The sequence below is a fragment of the Callorhinus ursinus genome, unplaced genomic scaffold, assembly GCF_003265705.2.
Source record: "Callorhinus ursinus isolate GAN/ISIS: 27379988/994484 unplaced genomic scaffold, GSC_fseal_2.0 scaffold6, whole genome shotgun sequence".
In the NCBI taxonomy this organism is placed as follows: Eukaryota; Metazoa; Chordata; class Mammalia; order Carnivora; family Otariidae; genus Callorhinus; species Callorhinus ursinus.
The window spans coordinates 58,674,508-58,701,200 of NW_027397068.1; the positions used below are offsets into that span (position 1 = coordinate 58,674,508).

At 44.9% G+C, this 26,693-nt stretch overlaps 1 protein-coding gene across 7 annotated transcripts in view; it reads left to right on the forward strand.

The window, feature by feature from the left end:
- Positions 1 to 12,237: 12,237 nt before the first annotated feature.
- Positions 12,238 to 26,693, forward strand: part of PHACTR2 (phosphatase and actin regulator 2) — a 261,006-nt gene continuing 246,550 nt past the window's right edge. For all 7 annotated transcript variants that reach the window (XM_073894028.1, XM_073894031.1, XM_073894027.1 and 4 more), the window contains exon 1: positions 12,238 to 12,483. In XM_073894028.1, the coding sequence (XP_073750129.1) occupies positions 12,270 to 12,483 (214 nt within the window). In that variant the 5' untranslated portion in view covers positions 12,238 to 12,269. The remainder of the gene's footprint in view (positions 12,484 to 26,693) is intronic.

Below are 26,693 nucleotides of genomic sequence, written 5' to 3' on the forward strand. Positions count from 1 at the left end.
GGTAAGGAACCCCGCAGTGTTGATGACACCAAAAAGAACTTTCCCTCTTACTTTTTGTTATAAACTTCTTTGGGGTTTATGGGGCTTAGGGGGAACTTCCTCTTCTGGTCATTTAAGGAAATGGCCTTTCCGGGGTTATTCTGGTATCTGGTTCTGTTTTGTCACCATCTGTATTGTTAACAATGGAATGAAATACCCTATGTTCAATCTTTTATGTTTTTGTATGAGAATAAGCCTGCTCAGAAAAAATTTTAAATTTTACTCCAACAGCATGGTGACACTAAAATGTCTATGTTACCTGATCCCAAAAAGAGAGGGGGGACAAAAGGCGGGACCTGGAAATTGGGCCTTTAATGTCCTCTTCACAAATATTAGTAAAACAAAAACTGGATTTTGTTTGCATCTTGTTTGTGTATGTGTGTCCGCGTGTGTTATAAATGTGAGATATTTCCCTACAGCCAGATGGTATTGCTAAAATTAGTTTGTAAAAGAGCTCTATTGAAGTGGTTGCAATGCAAGAGTTTATGAGAACTGGGCATTCTAAAGATAAGAAAGATAAAAGCTAATCCAAATGTTTTTCAAGTTCACGTGATCTGGAGAAATATTTGATGTTAAAGTTAATTCAAGGTTGTTGGTTTAATTAAAATAGACATGCCTTTGAGGTTAAAGGCATGAGCATTAAAATTAAAATTTTTATTCTGCGTGGGTTTACTTAAGTCAAATAAGTCAATTTGATCCCTGTTACAAAATGTTATATATCTACATATATAGTTATATAGATATATATTATATATATTCATGTAGATTATATATATGTATGTAGATAGATCGCTATATATAGATATATAAAACTTGAGAGAATGACCAACTTTGATATCTTATATAAAGTTTTTATGGGTAATCTAAGCATATTTGTCAAGAGTAAGTAAATTAAATAGACATAAATAAGAAAAAAAAGGATTAAAGATTTTTTTAAGATTTTATTTATTTGAGAGAAAGAGTGAGTGAGAGAGAGAGAGAGAGCTCATGAGCAGAGGGAGAGAGAAAAGCAGGCTCCCCACTGAGCAGGGAGCCTGATGTGGGGCTCGATCCCAGAATTCTGAGATCATGACCTGAGCCTAAGGCAGACACTTAACCTACTGAGCCACCCAGGTACCCCCCAAAAAAGAGGGTTTTTTGATAAACTTTTAAATAGCTTCCAAAATCTCTGGTAACCTAAAACTTTAAAGCTTTGCTAAGTTAAATGATAAATTGGGTTAAATTGGATATCTAGATCATTTCCAAATAAGATAAAATACTCAGACATTAATTATAAAACATAGGTTTATTTGCTTTGGTTTCCTTAATTACAGGGAAACTAAAGATATTTGAGTCTATTAGTAAACATATTTCATGATTTATTAAAAGATTATGCTCTGAAAAAACATGTTTCTAGAATTTTATAAAATCTATTTATAAATTTGCCAATCTAAAGAATTCTGATGTAACAGTTCACAATTATTCCCTACTTGGTTTTTGTTGGAGACTGAGGTTTCTAAGAGTTAAAATTCTGGTAAATGTAATTGAGACTGCTGGAAATGATAAAAGTAGCAGCTCTGTATGCAAGGAAAGTAAGAAATATGTTTTTGTAAGAAAAGTATGAGGAATGGAAATACATTTTTGTTGAAGGGAAAGAGTAATTTTGTCCTAGAATGAGGCTCATTATTTAAAGAGGGAAAACTTGGGGTGCCTGGGTGGCTCAGTCAGTTGGACATCTGACTGTTGATCTGCTTGGGTCATGATCTTGGGGTTGTGGGATCAAGCCCTGAGTCAGGCTCCTCGTTCGGCACGGGCTGGGCTTGGGATTCTCTTTCTCGCTCACCCTCTGCCCCTCCCCCTGCTCATGCTCTCTCTCTCTCTCTCTCTCTCCCCCTCTCTCTCTCAGAATAAATAAAATCTTTTTTTTCCCATGTATTTAAAAAAAATTAAAAACAAAGAAGGAAAACTCAGGGCAAAATCTAAATGTAGAAAGAAAATTGTAGAAAGTTTGTGAAAAGGGAATTCTGTGATTGGTCAGAACTGAGTAAGATTGAAGTGAATGAGTTTATTTTTTTTAGTATTTATTTATTTGACAGAGAAAGAGCCTAAACAGAGGGAGAGGGAGAAATAGGCTCCCCGCTGAACAAGGAGCCCGGGGCGGGATTCAATCCCAGGCCCCTGAGATCATGACCTGAGCTGAAGGCAGCTGCTTAACCGACTGAACTACTCAGGCGTCCTGAGAACTGAATGAGTTTTAGTATCAAAAGTACACTGGTATGAAACTGGAATTTGGTTTATCTCTCTGTTAAAATGACAGAGTTTTCTTAGATTATTGGTCTATTCTTAATAAGAAATTATCAACAGAGCTTTTCTTTACCTGCCCAGAAAAACAAAGTTTCTATGTTTTGTCTTTATCAGGTGTTGGATTACTTAAGAAAATGGAATCTTCTCAATATGAAAAGAGCTAAATTTTGCTAACAACTATGTAATCCTTTGTATTTGCCTTTGGAATCTCTTGTTGCCACTTTGGTTAAATAAATAATTATTACATTTTTAAATGATCTGTAACCCTATTTAGGCATGTGCTTTAAAACCTTCTGATGTTTTTAAGAAGGTTAAAAAAAAATTTTTAAGAACCTCTACACCCAATGTGGGGTGCAAATTCACAACCCCAAGATCAAGAGTCACCTGCTCTACCAACTGAGCCAGCCAGGTGCCCCAAAACCTTCTGATATTTTTTACAAACTTCCCCAAATTCAAATTCTAAATGAAGTCTTTTTGACTAATTAGGCTTATTTATTTGGTATGTCAAATTCCAAGGGGAACATTGTCAAACAAGTGATGATAAATCTTCTTAGGTTATATTGTATGGGTAACTACTATAACTCCTAGAAGTCATATGAAATTCCTAAAGTTTTAATATGTCCTAATGTTGCTGTTTGTAATTCTAATTATTGAAATGTTATGTGTCATGGAAATAACCAAATTTTCTTGTCAATTGCATTATAATGAATTCTCATCAGATCTTTAACATGGCTATTTTTGAGTCTTGTCATTTGCAGTCATTGTTTTACTCTGAGGCTCTTGCAAATGTATTTTGACTTCAAAGAGATTCACGGAAAGGACTCTTGACAAATACAGGTTTCTGATACCTTTAAGATCATAAAACTAAACTGAGTAATAATTCTTGGAACTAATAGGAAAACTGCATTCAAACAGAACAAGTATTAATAACGTGGGACTAAATGAATTGAGAAAGATGATTATAATTTTTATGACTTGTTTAAAACATGGCTAGCTCTCCAATGTTTGCTCTTCCAGATTCAAGGAAACTTTTTCTCTTAAGCCATCCATGACTTGGTAGAATATTCCTTTGTAAACAAATATGAAACATTTATCTGTCTTCCTACTTGAACCTTCCAGAATTCAGAAATTCTGAGTAGTCTTTCTTTCATGGCAATCATAGTTATTTGCATAAGTTCAATAAAAATCTGTTTCTCCTTGTAACAGGACATCATTAGAAACATTGGTTATATGAACAAACAATGAATCATGGAACACTGCACCAAAAACTAATGATGTAATATATGGTGATTAACATAACAATAAAAAAATTAAAAAAAAAAGAAAAAAGAAACATTGGTTATATTTCCAGGCTATGACTGTGTAACAGGGAAAAACTTAGCATGTCTGACTAAATATTTTTTCTATTTCCCTTGCTGCTGTGACCCATAGGTTAAGAACCTCGCTTAGCCTCACATTTAGGCATGTTAATCATAAAAGAAATGTTGCTTACAGCTAAAACTTGCAAAAACTACTCTTTACCTGATACCTACCTCACCCAAGGAGATAAGGAAATAGCCAGAGCCCTCATCATCCCAATTCCTCAAGACTGAGGAATGATCATGACTCAGGGGGAATTGAAACTGTGTCCCTTCCATTAATGAGGTTGAAACTAGCAGAAAGTTTAAAGAGAATTGTTTCCCCCTACTGTGTCTTTTCAGACCTGACTAACCCACTAGCTGTCTCTGTAGAAGCCTGGATTCAAGGTCAACTGATATGGTCCAGACTAGGAAAAGCAATGTTCATTGTTTGCCTATAAAACTGGGCTGGGTCCTGAATTCTTCTGTTGTCCTTGAATATCTTGACTATCACGCTCCAAACTAAGGTTTCCAATTTTTTCCCCATTCTTTGACTTGCACTACACCTGCCCTTTTCCCTGAAGCCCTAGCAAACTGAGGCCAGTTGAACTGAGGTAAACTTCAGGGAAATTGCCCTAACAGCTCATGTTTATACAGTCTTTTTTTTTTTTTAAGATTGTATTTATTTATTTGACAGAGAGCACGCGTGCGCACAAGCAGGAGGAGCGACAGGCAGAGGGAGAGGGAGAAGCAGGCTTACCGCGGAGCAGGGGGCCCGATGCGGGGCTCCATCCCAGGACCCTGGGATCATGACCTGAGCCGAAGGCAGACACTAACTGACTGAGCCCCCCCAGGCGCCCCGTGTTTATACAATCTTCGTGTCTGTTGCTGAATGGGCGACTTGGAAAGATCACCAGAGGCCTTCAAACTACAGACCAGGAAGGTCTGTCCTCAATCCCTCTGCCATCTAAGAATCTTTTTACTTCAGACACTGGGCTTCTCATCTGCTCCAAACAGAAACCTGTGTTTTTCTTTTGTTTCCATAGAAATGCCTCTTATTAATTAACCTGACTGCTTGCACAATAGAGCCTAACTTTGAGAGCCCACCTACAGGACTCCCTCCTGAAACAACACATCTGGTTAACCGAACTAGCCTATCCTCAAACTATCACTGGTTCATGAGATACGGAACAGACTTCTTACCTAAGGTCCAGTACAGAACAGTTAAACTCTGGCTATGAGGGAACAGTGTGTGGTGTCTAAGAGTGGTGTCTCTCTGGATCAGATGGGGGCCCCCAAATGTGGGGTGACATTCGGGTGGAAGCCTGTGGCACGGGAAGTGAAAGGATTCACCTGAAGCAGAACAAAGGAGATAGAGGTTTCCTGAATACGCTGCAGGGCAGCCCAGGAGAGGATGTTTGCAGGGAGGCAGTGGGTGGGGGCTGTTTTTTAAAGAGGAAAGAGGAGGAGGTATGGCCACGCATGGAATTTTCCCTCTTGAGGTAGCTGTGCCTGGCTGTAAGCAGCCCACTGCTCCGTTAGGACCTGTGGATATTTTGAGGTGGGTCACCTGATGGGCCGTCTGTATTCAGCCAGGGGGTCGCTGGGGGCCCTTGGGCCTTTGTAAGTTTCCATTGCCGAAGCCTGTTGTCTAAAAGTGGCCTCTACATAATGTTGATCTGTTACGTTTTCTTGGTCAAAAGGAAGATTTCTCATCATTCTAATCGAATGGGTTTATCCATGTTTTGACAGTTGGAAAATAGGAGGGGTCTACTCATTAGGGAATTTGGTTATCCCTTTTTCTGTTCACAGTTCCAGTGAAACCAGTCATTGGACTAACCTTCTTAAATTATTCATTCATTCATTCATTCATTCATTCATTCATTTTGCGGGGGAGCGGAGCGAAAGGGACAAGCAGACTCTGCACTCAGCATGCGAGGCTCGATCTCAGGACCCTGAGATCATTCACGACCTGAGCGGAAACCAAGAGTCAGACGCTTAACCAACCGAGCCACCCAGGTGCCCCAAGAGAACAAATTTTGATATTGATTTAGGAGAACATTGTTGCCCTGGTGGGGAATAAGGGCTTATGAACACATGATCAAGAATCTTTCTGTCACCTTAGTAATTTTGGTTAATTGCTGCTCAAGCAATAGCAGCTCAATAAAAATCATTAGACTCCTTGGCCCAGGTGATTCTGGTCTATAGAATGGGCTTGAATTCTATTTCGGCAGAACACAGAGGGATGCATAAGATAATTAAGTCCTCCTGCTGCGCTTGCCTTCATTCATCAGCTGAAGTGGAAACCCATCTAGGCAGGATTAGCCAGTAAGTCACTCACCTGCAACAAATTCCCGCTGAAGTCCTAGGAGCAAAAAATGGAATTGGTTTTCTAGTCTGTCTTCTTGGATTCCTCAAGGAATTTGATCAGTACTCTGAGAATTAACCAAAATGGGATTATCTGTCTTGGCTCTTCTTCTGGGATTTCTCTACTTATGGAATGTGGCCTGAGATACCCAAAGGCTGCAAAGGCAGAAACTGACTTCACGGTTGTCCAAAGCACTGAGGTTAAGGCCAGGTACCAAAGCGTACTTGTAGTGAGAGGAGCAACATTGTTTCCTTCCTGTAATCCCAACCTTGGCGCCTCTGCAGCAGGGAGTAGCTAGAGTGGTCATCCTCCCTATCCCTGAAGATTTGAGGAGTGGTCAAAGACAGGGGGACTGAAAGTGGGAGTGCAAGCCCCCACAGACCCCACAATTTAGGCTCCTAGCTGCCTCTGACCAGAGTCATGTAGCCCTTAGTGACTGTTTTGTTTTGTATTTTTTCTCCTTCCCATCCCAGCCCTTAGTTACTCTTAAAGAAACCCTTTAAAATTGCCTCAGGAAATAACATAAAATTGCCTCTTGAGAAGTCTGTGGGATGCTCTTCTGCCTGAGATCACAAACATAATGTGCCGTGTTTGCAAGAAAATAATAATAATTTGCTGCTCAGTAACCGTCACGAGATGGAGAACTTTCGCCTTTGTGCCCTAGAGATGACATCGCCAATGCCACCTGCCCAGAATGTCTTGCAGTGCCAGGCCCCTAAAACAGAACGACCAGACCCCTGAAGCAGAATGACCACCTCACTACAACCACACTGAAACCAGGCAGAAAGTCACCAGAAGGGACAAAGTGATCAAGAAAGGAAATATTATAGCTGACCATTGATTATGCCTAGTCAATCAGCGTGATCCAAGATCCTGAGACCCTTATCCTTTAAAAAGCCCTGCTTATAAGCCATCGGGGTGTTTGGGACTTGAGCATTAGCTCCCATTCCCCCCGGGTGGCATCACACCAGTAAATAACCTGTCTTTCTCCACTGTAAAGGCTCAGGGTCCGTTTTTATTGGCTTGCTGCCCATTGGGTGCCCAAACTGTCATTTGGTTTGGTTAAATCCCCAAAGGGAAGGAAAGGGAAGACGACATGGTGGGGGAATTTTTTTCCTTTTCTTTTTTTCCTTGAGGTATAATTTAACTACAGTAAACTTCCCTCTTTTTGGCATATTATTCTATGACTTTTGACAAATACAGCTATACAATCACCATTATAATCAAGACCTAGAACAGTTCCATTAGCCAAAAAATCACCCCCTCTCCCTATGCCCAGCACTTGGCAACTTCTGCTCTCTTTTCTGTCCCTACAGTTTGCCTTTTCCAGAATGTCACTGAAGTGGAATAATTCTCCATGAATCCACTGGGGTCTGGCTTCTTTTACTTGCTGTAATGCTTTTGAGATTCCTGCATGTTGTATGTATCAGGAGTTCATACCTTTATGTGCTGAGTAGTATTCCACTGTATGGATGTACTTATTTGGGTTGTTTTCAGTTTTTGGAGATTATGCATAAAGCTGCTGTAAACACTTTCAAGATTTTTGCATGAACATGAGTTTTCATTTCCCTTGGGTAACTTATGAATGGGATTGTTGAGTCACAGAGTAAGTGTGCATTTCACCTTCTAAGAAACTGCCAAACTAGGTTCCAAAGTGGCTGTGCCATTTTGCATTTCCACCAACAAACTGATTTTAGTGTTTTGAGGGTTGAATTGAGGAGGACCCAATCCCCAGGTGTGTTGGACACCTCCAGCCCCAACTGGGAACGGGGTTGAGACTTTTGATATCTGAGTGCTGAGTACCATGGCACCCCCTCTAACAGTCTCTGGGGAGTCAGGACATGGAAGGGGTGACTTCTGTGTCGACTGAGTGTCAGGGGCACTACATGCTGATGCTTGGAAGTCTAGGTGAAGGACCCTATAGCTGACCTTAACAACCACAGGACAGTCCCTTTCTACCTTCTTAAAGCTTTAAGTACTAAAGTTCTTGTTTGATTCTCAGAGAAGGAAGGAATCCCAGAAAATGTCTTTGGGGCCACCTTTATAGATAAGGCTGAGGTGGGTATGACTTGTAAAAATAAAGAAATAGAATGCATATCCCATTTGTCTTAGAGCATTGTGTTGGGTTCCTAGTACCTGTCTATGCCAGTCGTTACACTCAGCACTTTATGTACATTATTTCAAATCCTCAAAACAACTCAACAAAGTAAGTATATGTATCACTTAAGTATCAAATTTAGGTATCAAAATTGAAGCAAAAGATAATGACTCTGATCATGTTGCAACATTGCTTAAATCCTTTGATGACCCTTTCTGTTTAATATCCCACCGTTTCCCCACTCTCCTCTTAAGGCCCAGCCAGACTCATGTCCCCCTCCGTCTCTCTACTGTTGCTTAGCCTGAGCCCCTGTACATGGTTCTCTCTCTGCCTGCCATGCTTTCCCTGCCCCTTTCTCTTTTTCACCCCCACTCTGTCTTTTAGGACCTCCTTCTTGTGTCCTCTCACTTGAAGTTTTTCCTGACTCGTACAAGAGGGTAATGATTGTCTCCTTTGTGTCCTCGCTGTAGTGGGTATGCCTTGTCTCCTTGGCTGTTAGTCTGAGATTGGAGAGATTCCTTTAGCTCTGTGCCTAGTCCAGAGCCTAGACAGTAGGACAGGGTAGCTGTTTAGTGTCAAGCACGAGAAAGGAAGAAAGGGAGGGAGGCAAAGCGGGGAGGGGAGAAAGAGGAAGGTGCTTACTTTTGCAGCCTAGTACCATACAGAGAAATGGTAGTTTGGGCTCAAAGCTATACACCAGCTTTGGCCTCTCTCATAAAACAATTTCATCTTCAATTTTAAAACAAATACAAATGAAAATTCTCCTAGAGCCATCAAATCTCAGACCAGAAGAAACCCTGGAGGTCATCAAAATTAGTTTCCTATTTCTTCTTTTTCTTTTTCTTTTTCAGTGCAACCTTAAATGCAGGCCTACGTTCACATATTATGGTCCTTTATCTTCAATTTGTTGTTGTTGTTACCAAGCTGTGTTTATTACCTAGATTCCTTGCTTTTCCATCATTTCATTTTGATTGTGTATCATCCATTTTGTTTTTTAAGATTTTTTTCTTTATTTTTTTGACAGAGAGAGACACAGTGAGAGAGGGAACACAAGCAGGGGGAGTGGCAGGCAGAGGGAGAGGGAGAAGCAGGCTTCCCGCCGAGCAGAGAGCCCGATGCGGGGCTCGATCCCAGGACCCTGGGATCATGACCTGAGCCAAAAGCAGATGCTTAACTGAGCCACCCAGGCCCCCCGTGTATCATCCATTTTGATCAATGACACTTCTTTTCAGATATCACTTTGATCCGCCCCCCTTCCTTCACTCATGCTAATTTCGGCTACCTGTGTTAAGGAAACAATATTGTCTGTGAAAGACACTCATTTCTGATTCCGTGTATTTGGGAAGGGTATTTCCTACGAAACTTTTATATCATATTGTTGTGTGCATGCTTTATATAGAAAGTCTCATAAATGGAAATTTGTGTATATGTGGAGGGCAGGGGAAGACAGCACAATAGAATTACAACTATAAAGGGCACCTGGGTGGCTCAGTTGGTTAAGCGTCTGCCTTCAGCTCAGGTCATGATCCCAGGGTCCTGGGATCAAGCCCCGTGTCAGGCAGGGAGGCTGCTTCTCCCTCTCCCGCTCCCCCTGCCTGGGTGCTCTCTTTCTCTCTCTTTCTCTGTCAAATAAATGAATAAAAATCTAGAAAAGAAAAAAAAAGGTAATCCAGGGCACTGGGTGGCTCAGTGGGTTGAGCTTCCAACTCATGGTTTCAGCTCAGGTCATGACCTCAGAGTGCTGAGGTCGGGCTGGGGCAGAATCCACGCTCAGCGCTCAGCATGGAGTCTGTTTGGGATTCTTTCTCTCCCTCTACTCCCCACCCTCCACACACTCCTTCTTTCTCTCTCAAATAAATAAATAAAGCAGAGTCCAGAAAGGGGACAGTGGTCCAGAGTGTCAAGAGCTGCAGCAGGGGTCAGATTAAGTCAGACCCGAGAGGTTCCCGGTGCATTTGACAACTAGGTGCTCAAAAGGGATCATGGCCCAAGTGGTTCCACTTGTTTGGTGGTGCGGGTAGAAGTCACACACGAGAGTCAGGGAGTGGATGCGGAAGAACACGGGACTAGCAAGCAGATGCTACGCTCTCTAGAAGGTGGACTGCGAGGGGAAAATGAGCGGAGGAACGTAGGGTCAGGAGGCTTTTCGGAGGCATGGGGCGCCTGACCCACAAAGGCACTCAGTTGTGTATTTACTGAATAACAGCCGAAATGGTAAATTGCTGAATAACTGAATAATACACCAGGGAGGACTTCTGTGTTCTGAACTACTTAATTACTCATTTATTTCTCTTCACAAGAGATGACGTAGAGGATAAAGCAGAGAAGGGAGAAACAGGAGTCCCCTGAAGGATGGTGGTTGCATTCATGCTGTAAGCCATGCGGGGTGAGACCCACGTGCAGGGAACAGGGATGTGTGCCCCAGAGAGCAGGCATCTTGCAAGGGGGAGCTAGCTGCTGAGAAAGGGGGCGTAAGGAGTCAGATACAATACATGGGATAGCAGATGATGATGATGAGAAATGCCACTGGCGTCTTACGTTGATTATTCGGGGAGAGTGAGAAACTCAATCTAGTTGCGAGGCATCCTATTGATGACCTATCTACTGAAACAATGCAAATCAGTGCTCAGAAGCTGGGACATCTTTCTTTCTGTCCTCTACTTCCCAACAAGTCAAGTCTCACTTGGAGGTGTGTAACTTTGAAGAGGTGGGAAAGTAGGAAATGTTTAGAGCAGGGCCAGCAAGCATGGCCGACTGGGTGGAAATAGAACTCTATTTGGACGGTTTTCACAGTAAAGCTAGAATAATCATACCCTCCCCGCAGAGTTGCTGTGAAAATTGTAGGTGAAAGACATTTTAAATTATCAAGGGTGAGCTGTTGTTACTGTCATGAGCTAGCTGCTACAAAGGCCTTTCTGGATGGTGAGGTACCTCCATAGCTTGCACCCCTCATTTCTGTCCCAACTTTCTCTTACTTCCTCTTGCTTGGGTTGTTTTTCTTATTAAAGGATAAAATATGGGCAAAGTGTGTGACATAGCAGCTGAAATATGGGCATGTGTGTCAATGAATGTGCACGGCTCACCCTGACGTCCCCCCCTCCCCAAATCTCCTTCTCTTCCTGCTGCCTCTCTTCGGCCTGTGAGTGAACCCAGGGGCATTCTTCTTTTGCCATAAGTTTTCAGGAATGACTCTTCAGGTGACTCTTGAGCCTGATTTACAACCTTGCCCTTCTGGGCAAGTCACAACTCAGGGACCTAAGGTGATGATAAAGTCTAGCTTGCACAATACCCAGCCGAATCAGCAAAATCTCCGCTGCCCTGTTCGCAAAATCCTGCAAGGCATGGTGTCAACTAAGATGTTTCCAATGCATAGGGGCCAGGAGATCTGTCTTTCCATTAGAAAGCATAGACTCAGTAATCAAATCTGTTATTTATTCAGTTCTTAGAAGACTGACCTTTTAAACATGACCTTTGAGTTTACCCAGCAGACAGAAACCCAGCAGTGTGGCCAACGCAACAGTCTGCGTGGAAAAGGGCTTTGAGGGCTAGACGTGAGAAGAGAAGGGCATTGGACTTGACTTGACGGACTCCAGGATCTTCCACTAACCCACCCGCAAGTCCAGCGTCCTTTGGCGCCGCAGTTTCCTACCCGTCAACTCGGTATGGCCATTTCTGTGCCATCACAAGGCGAGGTGTGTGTACCTGACATCCCCCCCACCCCAAATGAATGGAAATGGCATTAACCCTGACTTTGCGTTCCAGCTCCTGAAGCCCAAACGCCACTTCCCTGAGGTCCGCTTGCTGGGTGTCCAGCGCGCGGCCAGAGGGGACCCCACCGCCGCCTTCTAGCAAAGGGCAGTGCTTGGGCTTGGGGGAGGAGCAGACTGGTAGGTTCGCGGGCACCGAGGGCGGCCCACTCCGAGCCCTGCGGCTTTCGCCCGCCGGAGCGAGAGCCGGCTGTAGGCGGCTCCTTCCTGTGCAAACTTTTCTGTCCTCTTCCTCCTCCCGCCCTCCCCACGAGCTTCTCGACGCCCAGCGTCCAGCCTCCCCGCCCTTGGCGCTGCCTCGGGGTCGCCGCGCCCGGCAGCGCAGCCCTCGGCGCCGGCCCCACCCCGCGCTCCGGGCCGGCCGCCGCCCGGAGCCGATGGCAGAGGCAGGCAAACGCTCCGCGGAGCCCCCCGGCGGGCCCGCGGGGCAGGCAGCGGCCGAAGCCCCCGAGCCGCAGAAGCTCGCCCCGCCGCCGGCGACGGCCCCGCGCAAGCTGCCGGGGGACCCGAGCCCCCGCGGCCGCTCCCAGAGCGACCTATCGTCGTGCTCCAGCAGGGGCCGCCCGCTCCGGGTCCACATCTCTGGCTCAGGTAAGGCGGCTCGGGGGCGCTGGGGACCGGGGGAGGGCCGGCCGGGGCAGGTGGCGGCGGGACGCGCGGCCAGCCCAGGACGCCGGCGGGAGGGGAGCGGCTGGCGGGAGGGCAGGGGAGGGCGAAGCTGAACTCCCCCGCGCCCTCCTCCTGCTCTGCTGCCCGCGGCTCTGGCCCTTGGCCGGGGATGCTCCAGCCAGGCTGCGGTCCGTGCGCCGGGTGGGCGCGCGTCTCTCCGAGCGAGAGCGAGGGTGCAGCCTCCGGGGTTAGTGAGCTCGGCCGCGCGGCGGTGCGGTGCCGGGAGCACCGGCCTCTCTGGTTCTTAGGCTCGTCCGTCAGGAAGAGACTTTGGTCCCGCGGAAGGGTGCGGTCCCCTCACTCTGGGGGCTAGGGTCAGTGCAGGTCTTGGAAACCCTCCTAACCGCTCGTGCTTCTGAAATAAAAGAGTTCTTTGGGGTTTGCAGGTCAGAGCACCAGGGGTCTGAGTTTTTCCGCCCTGTAAAAGCCCAGGCAGGTGGTGCTGAGAGTTTGGCGGAGCTGTGTGCTCCTCTGGTTCTCACTGCCGTTTGACCGAGACTCGAGCCAGCACCTCTGCGTTTGCGCCGATCGGCGTGGCCCTTGCCTAGGGCCGCGCCCCCCCCCCCCCCCCCCCTGCGCGGGGCTCACGGCGGCGGCTTCGGGCTGCTGTGTGCACCGGGACCGGCAGAACCAGGAACTCGGCCGAGGGCGGGTGCTGCGAGCGTTGCGCTATGTGTAACGTGGGGCAAACCACTTACCCTTGTCTCTCGTATCTCGGTACTTAAAGTGGGAATGAGTGTGTGGAACTACCACACAGGGAGGTTATGGGGATTAAATAATTAATCATTTTTAAATGCTCTTGAACAAAGCATTAGCCTAAGAACTGCAGAACTGTTTTTAAAAGTCCACCGATTTGTTAAGTGCCCAGGGATTGTTTTCCGAGTTGCAGTCGAGGGAGGATGCATGGAAGCTGGAAATAAAAGCTAACATCACAACTACCCCTAGCAGCCAGAGGCCCTCGCGGCGGTGTGCACCCTCCACCGCCATCCGCCATGACCCCTTTCAGGCTCTGTGCTCTGAGGTCAGGCCTTTGAGCTCTGACTCAACCTCACATCTACCTGAAGCCAAGTTTCTTGTTCAAAAAAGGCACATTTCCATATCTCTGACTGCATTCCAGCTAACTAGCTCTGTTTTCCATCAGAACCCTCCATTTTCTTGTGCTTGTAATATTGTTTCACCATACAGTGTGTATACTTAGACAGTATCGGAGGTGTTGTTAATCTGACTCTGCAGATCATGTTGGATAAAGCCGGTCAGAATTGTTAAATACAGGTAGTGGGATGTAGGTTATGGTATTTGAGAAAAGAGCCTTCTGCCAAATTCATATTGTGAAAAGCATTGAGTTGAATGTAGTTTACCTCCTGCTTATTATGTCTCAGCGGGTCGGAACTTGACCCAGCGATAGTCTTGATTGATTTTTACAAAAATCAACTATCAGATGACTCTAAAGAATCAATGAAAAATTAGTCAATTTGGTGACTAGATAAAATAAGCGTAGCTTTTTTTAAAAAAGATTTTATTTATTTATTTATTTGAGAGAGAGAGAGAGAGAGAAACAGCATGAGAGGGGAGAGGGTCAGGGGGAGAAGCAGGCTCCCCACTGAGCCGGCAGCCCGATGTGGGACTCCATCCCAGGAGTCCGGGATCATGACCTGAGCCAAAGGCAGTCGCTTAACCAACTAGCCACCCAGGCGCCCAAGCATAGCTTTTATCATCATTTTTTCATCTTCATAGATAGAAATTATGGACTGTGTGCAGAAAAAGGGCACTAAAGAAATTTTAAATGTGAATGTGCAAAGTACACGTAATGTGAACTATGGACTTCAATCTAAAGTAAAGTTATCTTACTTCCAAGAACTCTGAATTTTCTGTGTGCTCTTAAAGGATGTTAGGAGGTGACAACTTTCGGCTGAGTTGTCCCCGGCACCCCAGGATGCTGATCCACGTGTAAAAGAGTGAACTTCTTCTAAATTACTGTATTCCATTTTCAGAACTGAGCCTTGCATTTCTTTAAGAGCCGGCTAAGTGTGACCAGGAGCTCCCCGCACTTCTTAGAGTGAGAGAGAAAAAGAATGAGCCGGCCCCTCACTGACACACACACAGGATTTCCACAGAATCCTGCAGCGTCTGCATCCATGTCAGAGAAGCAGTGAGATGACAGGCCTGGGATAACAGAATTGTCTTAGAGCCCCAGTGGGAACGTTACACCACCTTGGGAAAACATTGCGTGGGCTGGTGTAGGGCAGCCCAATTTCCAGGCCCTCCCCAGCAGCTCTGCACCCACATGGGCAATATCCAGAGCTAGATCCTATGTGGTCCTACCAGAACTAGCCCAGACCAGCAGTATGGGCCTCCCCTTCAGAATCTCAGACCCCACCCCAGACCAGCTTCATCCCAATCTGCAATTCCCAGATTCCCAGGTTGTTTTTAGGTACAGAACATTTGAGAAGCCCTATTTTCTGACACTGGTTTTCAAAGTTGGTTGCACACAGGAGTCACCTGGGGAGTTGAAACACCACCAACAACACAACAGTTTATGGCTGGGTCCCTCCCCCGGGGAGTCTGATTTCATTGGCATCGGGGCCAGCCTGGGCATTGGGTGTACAAGCAGAGCTTGTGAACAGCATGTCAACATAGCTTGCTGCCATGTGCATTGTGATGCTGTGGCCAGGGTTGTCCTGGGCAACCGTAAGGTTGAAGGGTTTCCTTTAGAACCTTCTCACACCCCTGTTGGTGGTCCCTCTGCTATGCCACCTCCCACATGGCACCTCTCCCTCCCATTCTTGATTCTAGCTACTGGTCAGTAAGTCCTTCCTAAGATTAAGTTCTTCTTCTTCTTCTTCTTTTTAAGTAATCTCTGCACCCAACGTGGGGCTCCAACTCACAACCCCCTGAGATCAAGAGTTGCAGGCTCTTCTGACAGAGCCAGCCAGGCACCCCACCTAAGGGTTAATTTCTAACAATGAGTTAACTCACCTTTGGGAGAGTGTTGAGTGGGGAGGGGACATCATGTTTTGCAGTATGGCTGGGAGGGGGTGGAGAGGGGAAGGAAGAGGAGACTGGAAGGTGCCATGCGTTGTCAAAGAAGAGCCTCAGTCCAAAAACAACCATCCACTCCCAGGCTGCTTGCATCTGTCACCCCATCCCTACTTCCTCTTCATTCTTCTCTCCATGAAAGAATAGCTAAAAACTCGAAAATTTTGCCAGAAATGGCAATAAGCATCAGTCCAATATGAAGCATATTTTTTAAAGACCTCTGTGTGAGCACTGTGTTGATGCTACTGGGTTATCAGGAGAGATTACACTGTTCCTGTCTGTGCTTTCCTACTAGATTTTTGTCAAGAAAAGCATCTCAGACTTTAGGGGCTTCTGTTTAACTTGTGATTTGAGCAGTTATTTTTCTTCACATGATAAAAATGCATTGCTTTGTCAACAAAAACTAGTTTTATATTTTAAAATCCGTATAAAATGTGAAGAAACCCAAATATATTCAGATAAGTACATTTAAAAACCATAACTTAAATAACATCAGAATTGATACTTAAGCCCTTTTACTGAGCTTATAAAAACTTGAGGCTTTTGCTTTAGAAAAATCCAGATTGATTTTGCTTTGTGGTTTTTGAACTCATGGTTCTGGAATTCAACAAAAGTTCTGGATATTTAAAATCTGGCATTTCTTTGTAAATGGAGTGATATTTTACCCATTTGAAAAAATAAAATCCTTAAATAAGCTTTTCTTGGTATATGGACTGGTATTCTCTTAATTTTCAGACCCATCTTTTCCTGCATTAGTGACTACAACACTGTCAGTGGGTTGTGATGTGCTCTTCTGATAAGCCCAATGTTTAGTGACTGAAGAACCCAGGGCGTATGCCTTCTGGAAGCCTTCAGCAAGTTCTATATGCCATGTGCTGTGCCGGATGCATTGGGCCAAGAGGTGTTTGCTGTGTTTAAGCAATGACTCTTCGTTTTGCACGTTGGGCTGCACAGAGCAGAGAGCCCCGTGAGGCACCTCAAAAAAGGGAGGGATGAGTGAATGGGCCACTTAATAAAACGATGTGCAGAAACAGTCTCATTTCTTTCTTGGTGCCCTGATTCATCTCTCCAGCATCCCTTGCCCTGTTGCATGTAGGCGTTTAAGTAACGGCAAATCCAGTATCTTTGTCTGGAGTCTTTGATCCCTGGTGTGTTCAGTGGAGAGACAGTGAGAAATGTAGCAAACCTGGATGTTCTTTCAGTCCATACCCACAGCTGCCTGGCTGCAGGCACGAGACGCTGCTGTCTACCACTGGCTCTGCAGTTGATGGTCGCCTGTCCCACTGGGGCAAGTCCTTGCTTGTCTACGCTTTGCCTGTGCTCTCAGAGCACCTTTCACTGACCTCCAAGGATATAACTCTTTGGGCCAATGTTTGCCTGCTCAGCTATTGTTCTCCAAAGCCTAATGCTCTGCCGGGTGGCTGAGTCCGCAGGGGCTCCTGGGCCCCATTCACAGCTGGGCTGGAGCTGCCCTAGGCCAGGAACCATGGATGCCTGCTCACTTTCCATTTGTGTAGCTCAGAGTGATTTTTTACCAAACAAAGACCATCTGGCTCTAAGTTTACTCTCTGTTTCTTCCTCCTCACAGAAGAGCAAAGCTGTCCTTGTGGGAAAGGCGGGACGATCTGGGCAGTGCAGGTGGGTGCTGGGCATAGCAGACAAGGGGTGCTCAGATCCAGCCTGAGCCCTGCCCTGATCAAGCTGTGCCCCCTGGTGTAAAGGTACACTCCCCTGCCTTTGCACAAAGCCCTGGGCTTCCCATCTGGCCCAGAGCCACCCTTGGTCAGGCTTCATCGCAGAAGGGGTGCCTTCTCACAGAGGCACCCCATCAGCTGATGCTGGTCCCATACCCAAGGGTGGCGCATTTGAAAATTCAGCTTCACCTGTTAACCTGTAGCAGAGACTGAAACACTTTAAAAATCATCTTCACCTGTTAGGTAAGGACTTACCTGTTAAGTCAGGTTGCACCTGACCTGGGGCTGAGACCAGAAACCTGTCAGGAAGAGAGGCAACACTTGGAAGCATTTCCTCGTGCTCTCTCTAGCATGGTCTCACCTGGCATGGAGCTTCTCTTTGCCTCTCTGCTGACCACCTTTCTCCCTCTTGAATCGGAATAGATTCCTTGCCGTCACAGATGCTTCTCCATCCACCTACTTACCAACAACACCAGGCAGGCTGGCTCAGGTGGTAGAGCATACAGCTCCTGACCTCGGGGTCATGAATTTGGGCCCCACATGGGGTGTAGCAATTACTTGAAAATGACATCTTTAAAAAGCAAAACAAAACAAAACAAAAAAACCACATCATGGCTTCTCCCTACCTTATATCAACCTTACCTTTGCTTCCTTTTAGCTCTTGCCCTTATGTTTACCTGGAAACATTTCTTCATATTTCTTAGCTCACATTTCCTGGAAGAGATCTATTGTTTGCAGCCACCTTTTCATAGTAGGTCATAGGTCATAGAGAAGCTTATGGATTGTCTGCCTTGATTTGATACCCACCCAAACTCAAACCAGCTGTGGCCTGGAGGTGGGGTCACACGGTGCCAATATGGCCACTTAGAAAGAACCAAGCCCTGGGGCACCTGGGTGGCTCAGTCATTAAGCGTCTGCCTTCGGCTCAGGTCATGATCCCAGGGTCCTGGGATCGGGCCCCACGTCTGGCTCTCTGCTCAGCGGAGAGCCTGCTTCTCCCTCTCCCTCTGCCTGCCTTTCTGCCTACTTGTGCTCTCTCTGTCAAATAAATAAATAAAATTTAAAAAAAAGAAAAAAGAAAGAACCAAGCCCGGGCAGTTTCCGTTCATTTACTCATTCATTCATTCATTCAATCATCTGGTATTTACTGAGGGTTATGATGTGCCAGACACTGTTCCAGGCACTGGATGTGCAGAGGTAAGCAGGTGTGGCTTTTTTTTTTAAGATTTTATTTATTTCTTTGAGAGAGCACAGCAGGGAGGACGGGCAGAGGGAGAGGGACAAGCAGACTCCCCGCTGAGCAGGGAGCCCGACATGGGACTCAGTCCCAGGACCCTGGGATCATGACTTGAGCCGAGGGCAGACTCTTCACCGACTGAACCGCCCAGGCGCCCCAGCAGATGTGGTTTTGCAGTAGTGGGGGTAACACGGAGAGCAGAGACCATTCAGCCCGGCACAGAAGCATGTCTATTCATCTAAACCGTTGTTATTTGCCATGATGATGCTAAAAAAAAAAAAAAAATGATGATGATGTGTTCTGGTTTCCAGAGGATGCATGAAAAGCTAATTATACCCAAACTGGGCAAGATCCAGTTTGCATCAGTAGTTCGCTGGTAGCATTGAGACTGATGGCAAAGCTGTGGCTTCATTTTGAGCTCTAGCTACTGCAGGGGCTGCATCAGGAGAGGGATCATATCTTGATTTTTCATTTATTCGTTCAATTAGCAAACAGATAATGGGCCAAACACAGGCTGCAAAGATATTCCTAAGGAATTTACAGTCCAGTGGGGGAAGGACAGGCAAATAAACCAACAGCTGCGGGGCAATAAAGTATGAGCTATGGCTCAGGCCCTATCCCAGGCCCCGGGGGGAGAACCCCGGAGCCTTAGGGCACGGTATGAATGGCTTGGAGCAGGGTAATCAGGAAAGACTTCCTGGAGGAGGTGACACCTGTGCTCTCTGCATGCAAGAGGAGGAACTGGAAGATGGAGTTGGGTGAGGTGGTAGAGGAGTGTTTGGGGAGAGGAAACAGTACAAGCAAAAGCACCAAGGCCTGAAACAACCCAGCGTTGTCAGAGAACACTCTGCAGTTCCCTTGGCTCTCGGCTGGGTCCCTGTGGGAGAGGGGAGAGAAGGAGGCTGGAGGCTAGGCCAGGGCGAGACAATGAGGACATCCCTGTGTCTGAATGTTTCCTGGGAGACACAAGTTAGGTGACATTTGCAAGCTTGATAGAGGTATGTTTGGAGTGTATTCAGACGTGGACATTGAGGGACGATGGTGGAAGGAGCCCAGACAAACTGCGATTTGAGACACAGAGTCATGGTTATTATCTGTGTGACCTTGGTTAACTTACTTCCCTTCCCTCTGCTTGGCTTCTTTATATATGACCTGGATACAGTCAATAACAGTAACACTTAGCTCATGGGATTTTTGTAAGGCTGAAACATGGAAAAACTTGAACTTGAAAGTGCTACAAAAATGCTAGCACCACTTGCATACTTTTGTTACGGGACTCACTATGGTATATTAAAATTATGCATTGATTTGTCTCCTTCCTCATACTGTAAAGTCACTGAAAAGGGACAGTATGTTTTATTTATTTTTGCAGTCTTGGTGCCTAATACAGGGTCAGGTATATGCTAGGTGTGCTTACTAGATGTTTACAGAATTAATGCATGAATTACCTAAAAGTCCGTTCTTTTGACATCAAGTATCTCTACATTGAAAATTAGCCAAAATAAATAAATAAATAAAACCGAACATTGGGTAGAACCTCTGATGTCCAAATGTTTTTAAAATGAAAAAAAAACAGGGGCGCCTGGGTGGCTCAGTCAGTTAAGCGGCTGCCTTCGGCTCAGGTCGTGATCCTGGGGTCCTGGGATTGAGCCCCACGTCCAGCTCCCTGCTCGGCGGAGAGCCTGCTTCTCCCTCTCCCTCTGCCTACTTGTGCTCTCTATCTCTCTGTCAAATAAATAAATAAAATCTTTAAAAAAAAAAAAAAGTAAAATAAAATGAAAAAACAAACTAACCAGAGTTTTTGAAGAGCCGCTCATGAGAAAACTAGCTCTTCCTTGGGGGTATTGTGGAAACTTTCCCTTGTAACATCTACAGAAGAAATCTGTGAAAGGGAAGTTGTGCATGTCAGCCCAGCTTGGCCGGAGATGATGGAATCCAAGTAACAGGGTTTCCGCAGGCTTGCTGGAAGGTAGTGCGGGGTGTTGGGTGCAGATGCAGTCAAGAGGGCAGAGAAGGGATTGAACCCTCCTGCTAATCCAGGCGCATTATTTACACACACTATCATATTTCATCTTTGTAGCAACCCTGTGACATAGCTGCACTTTTTAGGTAAGGAACCTGGTTCAGGTCGAGTGACCCACCCAAGTACCATAGGTGGCCGGGAAGTAGTCCAACCAATACTTGAATCTCTCTAACCTGAAGGCTCACACTCTTTTCTACCCCACACGACCTTGGTGCATGTCCATCGCCTCTCTGAGAAAACAACTCACACGTACCCCCACCAACAGGGAGGAAATTGTGTCATGTTTTGCTCCACAAATACTATTTTGAGAGATCATCGTAATAAACATCTGTTTCTCTCAAAAGTTCACGGTAAGGCGGCAGCCAATTACCTATTTTAAAGTCTATCCAACACTTCAGATTTCTCATATAAATAGCAAATTTGGATTAATGGGGACAGGATTCTGGGATCTCATATTTTCAGGCAAGTGCACATCAATTATCATTACTTAAGTGCATTGTTTTCGACTAAAATTACTCAATCTTGAAGTCATGTGTATAACTCATGCACGAGAACCATATCTTGTCTCAAAGTACAAGTGTAGTTTCAGTTACAGTGAAGTTCAGGGAAAAAAAACACACACACACACACTGAAGCAGCTTCAGTGTTTTAAAAATACCGTACTGGGTGACTCATTATCTTTGATCATGCTAGCTGAAATTTGCACAGAGAAGTAGGTTGCACCAGTCTGCCTTAGAAAGGGTTCTGAGATCTAGCTCCCTTTGTGACCTGTTGGCTAAAACTTGACATTTATATGCCTTACTTTGCAGTTTCTTGATGTCTCTGTGAAGGCTTGAGAAAAAGCAGCTACTGCTTATTCTTCATAACAGGAAGAAACTTGTGACCTAAAGAAAAGTACATTATCTGTATCCAGAGCTCAGGACTATGACCAGGGCAAGAATATCATAGGTGTGATGTTTCAGTTTTGGATCAGGAACTCACATATTTTAAGTTTGTAGCAATTTATGGCCATGATTCATGTCATCAGTGTTGGTCGGTAATCTTGTTTTGACTTCATGTATATTTTAGCCTACCTGAATGTTGCCATATCTTCTTTTGAGGTCTAATTTCTACAAAATAATAATTAAATAGCCTAAACATTGATAACAAACATACATTAAACCCCTCTTTTGCAACCTACTGGGCATTATAAATCTTTGGTTTCTATTCCAGGTGCCTGGATGAAGGTGATAGAAACGTATGGTGATGATGAACAATGTTGATAGTTAAAAAAAATGTAATAGAACTTATGTCTTCAAACAAATGTTATGTTTTAAAGCATCATACTAGAAGAGTATATACTTATTCCAACTATAATTTTTTTAAATAAAGATTTTATTTATTTGAGAGAGAGAGTGCACGAGAGGGAGGGGGAGGGGCAGAGAGAGAGGGGAAAAAGCAGACTCTGTTCCCCCACCCTGCTGAGCAGGGAGCCAGAGAGTCCAAGGCAGGGCTCAATCCCAGGACCCCGAGATCACCACCTGAGCTGCAGGCAGATGCTTAACCGACTGAGCCACCCAGGCGCCCCCGATTATTTCAAGTATGATGTTACTGTGTAAAACAGTGTTTAATGAAAGTTTTAGGGGCGCCTGATTGGCTCAGTTAGTTGAGTGTCTGCTTTCAGCTCAGGTCATGATCTCAGGGTCCTGGGATCGAGCCCCGTGGTCAGGCTCCCTGCTCAGCAGAGAGCCTGCTTCTCCTTCTCCTGCTCGCCAGCTTGTGCTCTCTCTCTCTCTGTCAAATAAACAAAATCTTAAAAAAAAAAAAAGTTTTGCGACTAAAATGTTTGATCCCTCATTTTAGCCACTTGCCCTGATGACAGCACAATTTTAGCTCCTTCTTAAACTCATGTCTGTCTTTCAGAGACATAGTTTTATGTCAATGGGGCAGATTTGAAAAGACATTCTGGAAATGGCTGGGATAGTGACCCCATTGTGGGAGTATATTTATTGTCTCCCAGCATGCTTACTTTGGTGGGAATAACAATCATTTCGACATCTAAGTCATTCATATTACTTTATAGTAATACTTCATACCCCCAAAATATATAACCATGCAAAGAAGCATATGCCAGCTAGGCAGGCCAGTTTGGATTGTTAGCCTGGTGACTCTCAGATTAAGAAAGGACAGAAGGCAATGGTGATATTTGCGGGGTGGGTGTGCAGGGGTCTTAGTAAGGTGGCTATGAGGACTACCAACTGACAGCAAGGATTTGATCAAATGAACACATTTTTGTAGCCAGCAATGGAGACTGCCTTGTCTAAGTGGAACAGGAGAGATTGCTATTAATTAATTAATTAATTAATTAATTAAAAGTAAGCTCTACGCTCAATGTAGGCCTTGAGACCCTGAGACCAAGAGCTGCAATCTCCACCAACTGAGCCAGCCAGGCACCTATTATTATTATTATTATTATTATTATTATTATTTATTATTATTAAGGCTATAAGAGCAGCCCCAAACCAGGAAGTAGAGTTGCATCTTGTGAGGCCCAGACCCAGCAACTGATAAGTTACCTGTGGCCAAGAAGGGTACTCTGTCCATTCCTCCTGCGCTTTTTCTTTCTAGGGATCTATTCATCTATCTCCTTCCGTACACCTGTGCTTCCATTCATCCCCCCATACCAGATTTCTCTGCTGTTATGAGCATGTTTAGCACAGAGTTCCCAAATTCACACATCTTCAGTTCCAGAGAGCAGAGAGATTCCTCAGTGCCCTCGGATCCCAAGTCTAGATGCCCAGCCTGGGCCAGGTAGCCATTTCTGTAACTAGCTATATCCGTTAGGCAGGACAAGTGAGGCTGCTGGCGTGTACTGTCAAAGGTGTGAAGATAGTTCTTAGATAAGAGACGAGGGGTGATGGGCAAACACGTCTAAAGTTACATTACCTCAGTGGACCAGAGGCCCAGCAAGGTGAGGAATTCCTGAGCTTTGGGGAAACTAAAGCGTCACTGAGAAAAGTCAAATGCTTGTTAAGGTGAGAAAGAAGAGATGGGGTGGAGTACCAAAATTACACAGGATCGGGAAACATTTGTCTCTAATGAAGTGAGCTTTCAGTAGCACAGTGAGGTGTCTTGAACTTGTGCGGATGGGAGCAAGGAGGAGGGATTTTCCTGGGGAACAGCAAGGGTGCTGGAAGTCGTTGGCTGGGGTGCAGGATGGGAGCATATTGGAGGGGTGGGCCCCAGGGAGCAAGCAGAATAGAGGGTATGGGGAAGAAGCCTTGCTCATGAAGACAGGCCTTCTTCTCTCTCACCTGAGTGTTGGGATACCTGATGTCCCCCCGCCAACAACCACCACACCCACTGTGGGGTACACATTACCATGAGCTGTTTGGGCCTCTTTTATTTATTTTTAGTTTTTTTTTTTTTTTTACTTTTTATTCATTTCAGAGGTAGAATTTAGTGATTCATCTGTTGCATATAGCACCCAGTGCTCGTTACATCAAGTTCCCATCACCCAGTTACCCCATCCCCTACCCTCCCCCACGCCCCCTCCAGCAACCCTCAGTTTGTTTCCTAGAGTTCAGCATCTCTTATGGTTTGCCTCCCTCTCAATTTTCATCTTATTTTCTTTTTCTTTCCCTTCCCCTATGTTCATCTGTTCTGTTTCTTAAATTCCACATGTGAGTGAAATCATATGGTATTTGTCTCTCTCTGACTGATTTATTTCACTTAGCATAATACCCTCTAGTTCCATCCACATTGTTGCAGATAACAAGATATCATTCTTTTTGATGGCTGTGTAATATTCCATTGTGTGTGTGTGTGGGTGTGTGTACACACACACCCACCCACACACACACACACACACATCTTCTTTATCCATTCATCAGTCAATGGACATCTGGGCTCTTTCCATAGTTTGACTATTCTGGACACTGCTGCTGTAAACATTGGGGTGCAATGTTTGTATCCTTTGAATAAATACCCAGTAGTGCAATTGCTGGGTCCTAAGGTAGCTCTATTGTCAACTTTTTGAGGAACCTCCATACTGTTTTCCAGAGTTGGATCCCTTTTTTTTCCATATAGCCCTCCATGGTCATTTTACCAGACCTCCCCTTCCTTTAGAAACCTTAATAGTGGGTCTTACACAGTAGATTAGTCCTGTGCCTCTTTTCAGATGCAATCCTGTGGTAGTGAGTTTGATTCAAACCCTGGCTCTCTGGGGATTACATTCTCTCAGATGGTAATCCTGGTTTCTGGAGCCTGTTTGGGACATGGGATGGCATTCCTCTGGCCTGGTCTGATTAAACATTTCTCAGCTTGGGTTTAGAGTTGGCCTTAGGTCACAAGCGGTTGTCCAGACCAAAATTGGTAGTTTTTCCCTAGGATGACAAATTCCCAGAGGGTTGGGATCTGAGAGAAGTCCATGGCCTCAGGCAATGGGAAAATGGGAATGTTTGCTCAGGCCCAGGAACACACTGAAGGGACCAGCAGCTGATAAGCAGCTACAGAAGGAGAAAGACGTGTTCTGAACTTTCTGGTGCTGAAAAATCTACCTTGTCCATCAAAACCTATGTGCAAATGTTGCTGTCTCACTTCCTCCTTTGACTGCTTGGCTGTCACTCCTTTTTCTGTGCATACCTACCGTAACTGTTGCTCTTTGAGCCCTCTTCCTCCAAGGCTTGTCTTGATAATTTTTGTAGGCCCTCACCTGGGTGAAAGTATTACTGAGGACTGGGGGTGGAGGTGTCTCGATATGATTCAGTTGGTCCCTGTGCCCCATCAAGGAAGCCCTTAATCCCGGGCTGTGGTTTTCAGCCATTATCACCTTGGTTCTTTGTTAATAGTCAACAGGCAACAAAGGCACACCACGAAGGATGGAAAATTGCAGTCCTAATCAGCTACACCAGAAAGCAGCAAGTCTACCATTCACTTCTGGGTGGGCACTGGGTGGTGTTTCAGTGCTTCAGTGGGCGACTCAAATCAACTGTAATGGTCTGTTGATCAGAGCTCTTGTCTGAGTTCACATCCAATTTAGGTGGCAGAATTATGTTATCGAATGTAGCGTTTCTCAAATGTAACTATGCTTATGAATCACCTGGGGATCTTGTTGAAATTCAATGGGTTTGGGGTAGAGATTGAGTTTCTGCATTTTCTAACAGGTTTCTTGGGTTTGCTGATGCTGCTGGTCAATGCACCACACTGTGAGGAGCATGCCTGTGTGGATAGTGTCCACTGTTTTAAGGATGAAATTCTCATAACATTGATGTAGCTCAAAATCCCATCCGTGGAAATGTTCATCTTGCGTGAAAGTCAACTCTCGCTTTCCTCTTTGGCAAACCTTACTATATATTACTTAGAGTAGTTGGAAGCACTGAAAGTTTTAGAGAGAGGGAATACTTCGGACTTACACTTAGGATATTTTGCTTCAGGAGTGCCCATGTGAGTTGGCTCTTGGGACTTTATCTGCAAACCCTTTATTAGAGTCTTGTGTCTAGAGGGTCAGTAGATGGTAGGAATAAGAGATAGAAGTGGAGGGGTGTCTGACTGGCTCTGTCAAAAGAGCATGCCACCCTTGATCTCAGAGTTGTGAGTTCGAGCCCCACATTGGGTGTAGAGATTACCTAAAAATAAATAAATAAACAAACTTAAAAAAGATAGAAGTAGGTTTTTTTGGGGGGGGAATATAATTGACATAACATTGTATCAGTTTCAGCTGTACGACATAAATGATTTGATATGTGCATATAGATTGCAAAATGATCACCACAATAAGTTTAGTTTAACATCCACTACCACACAGTTATAATTTGTCTTCTTGTGATGAGAACTTTTAACATCTACTTTCTTAGCAACTTTCAAATACATAATACAATATTGTTAACTGTAGTCATCAAATTAGCAGACATCACATTCTCAGAACTTATTTATCTTATAAAGTTTGTTGACCACCTTCACCTAGAATTTTTTTTTTAAAGATTAAAACACTTCATTCACTGGAAATTCAAAACTCAAATCTATTTCTCTTTTTTCTTTTTTTAGATGTATTTATTTTATTTTAGAGACAGAGAGCAGAGCAGAGGGCAGAGAGAGAGAGGAAGAGAAGCTCAAGCAGACTCCCTGCTGAGCATGGAGCCCGACACAGGGTTCTGTCTCACAA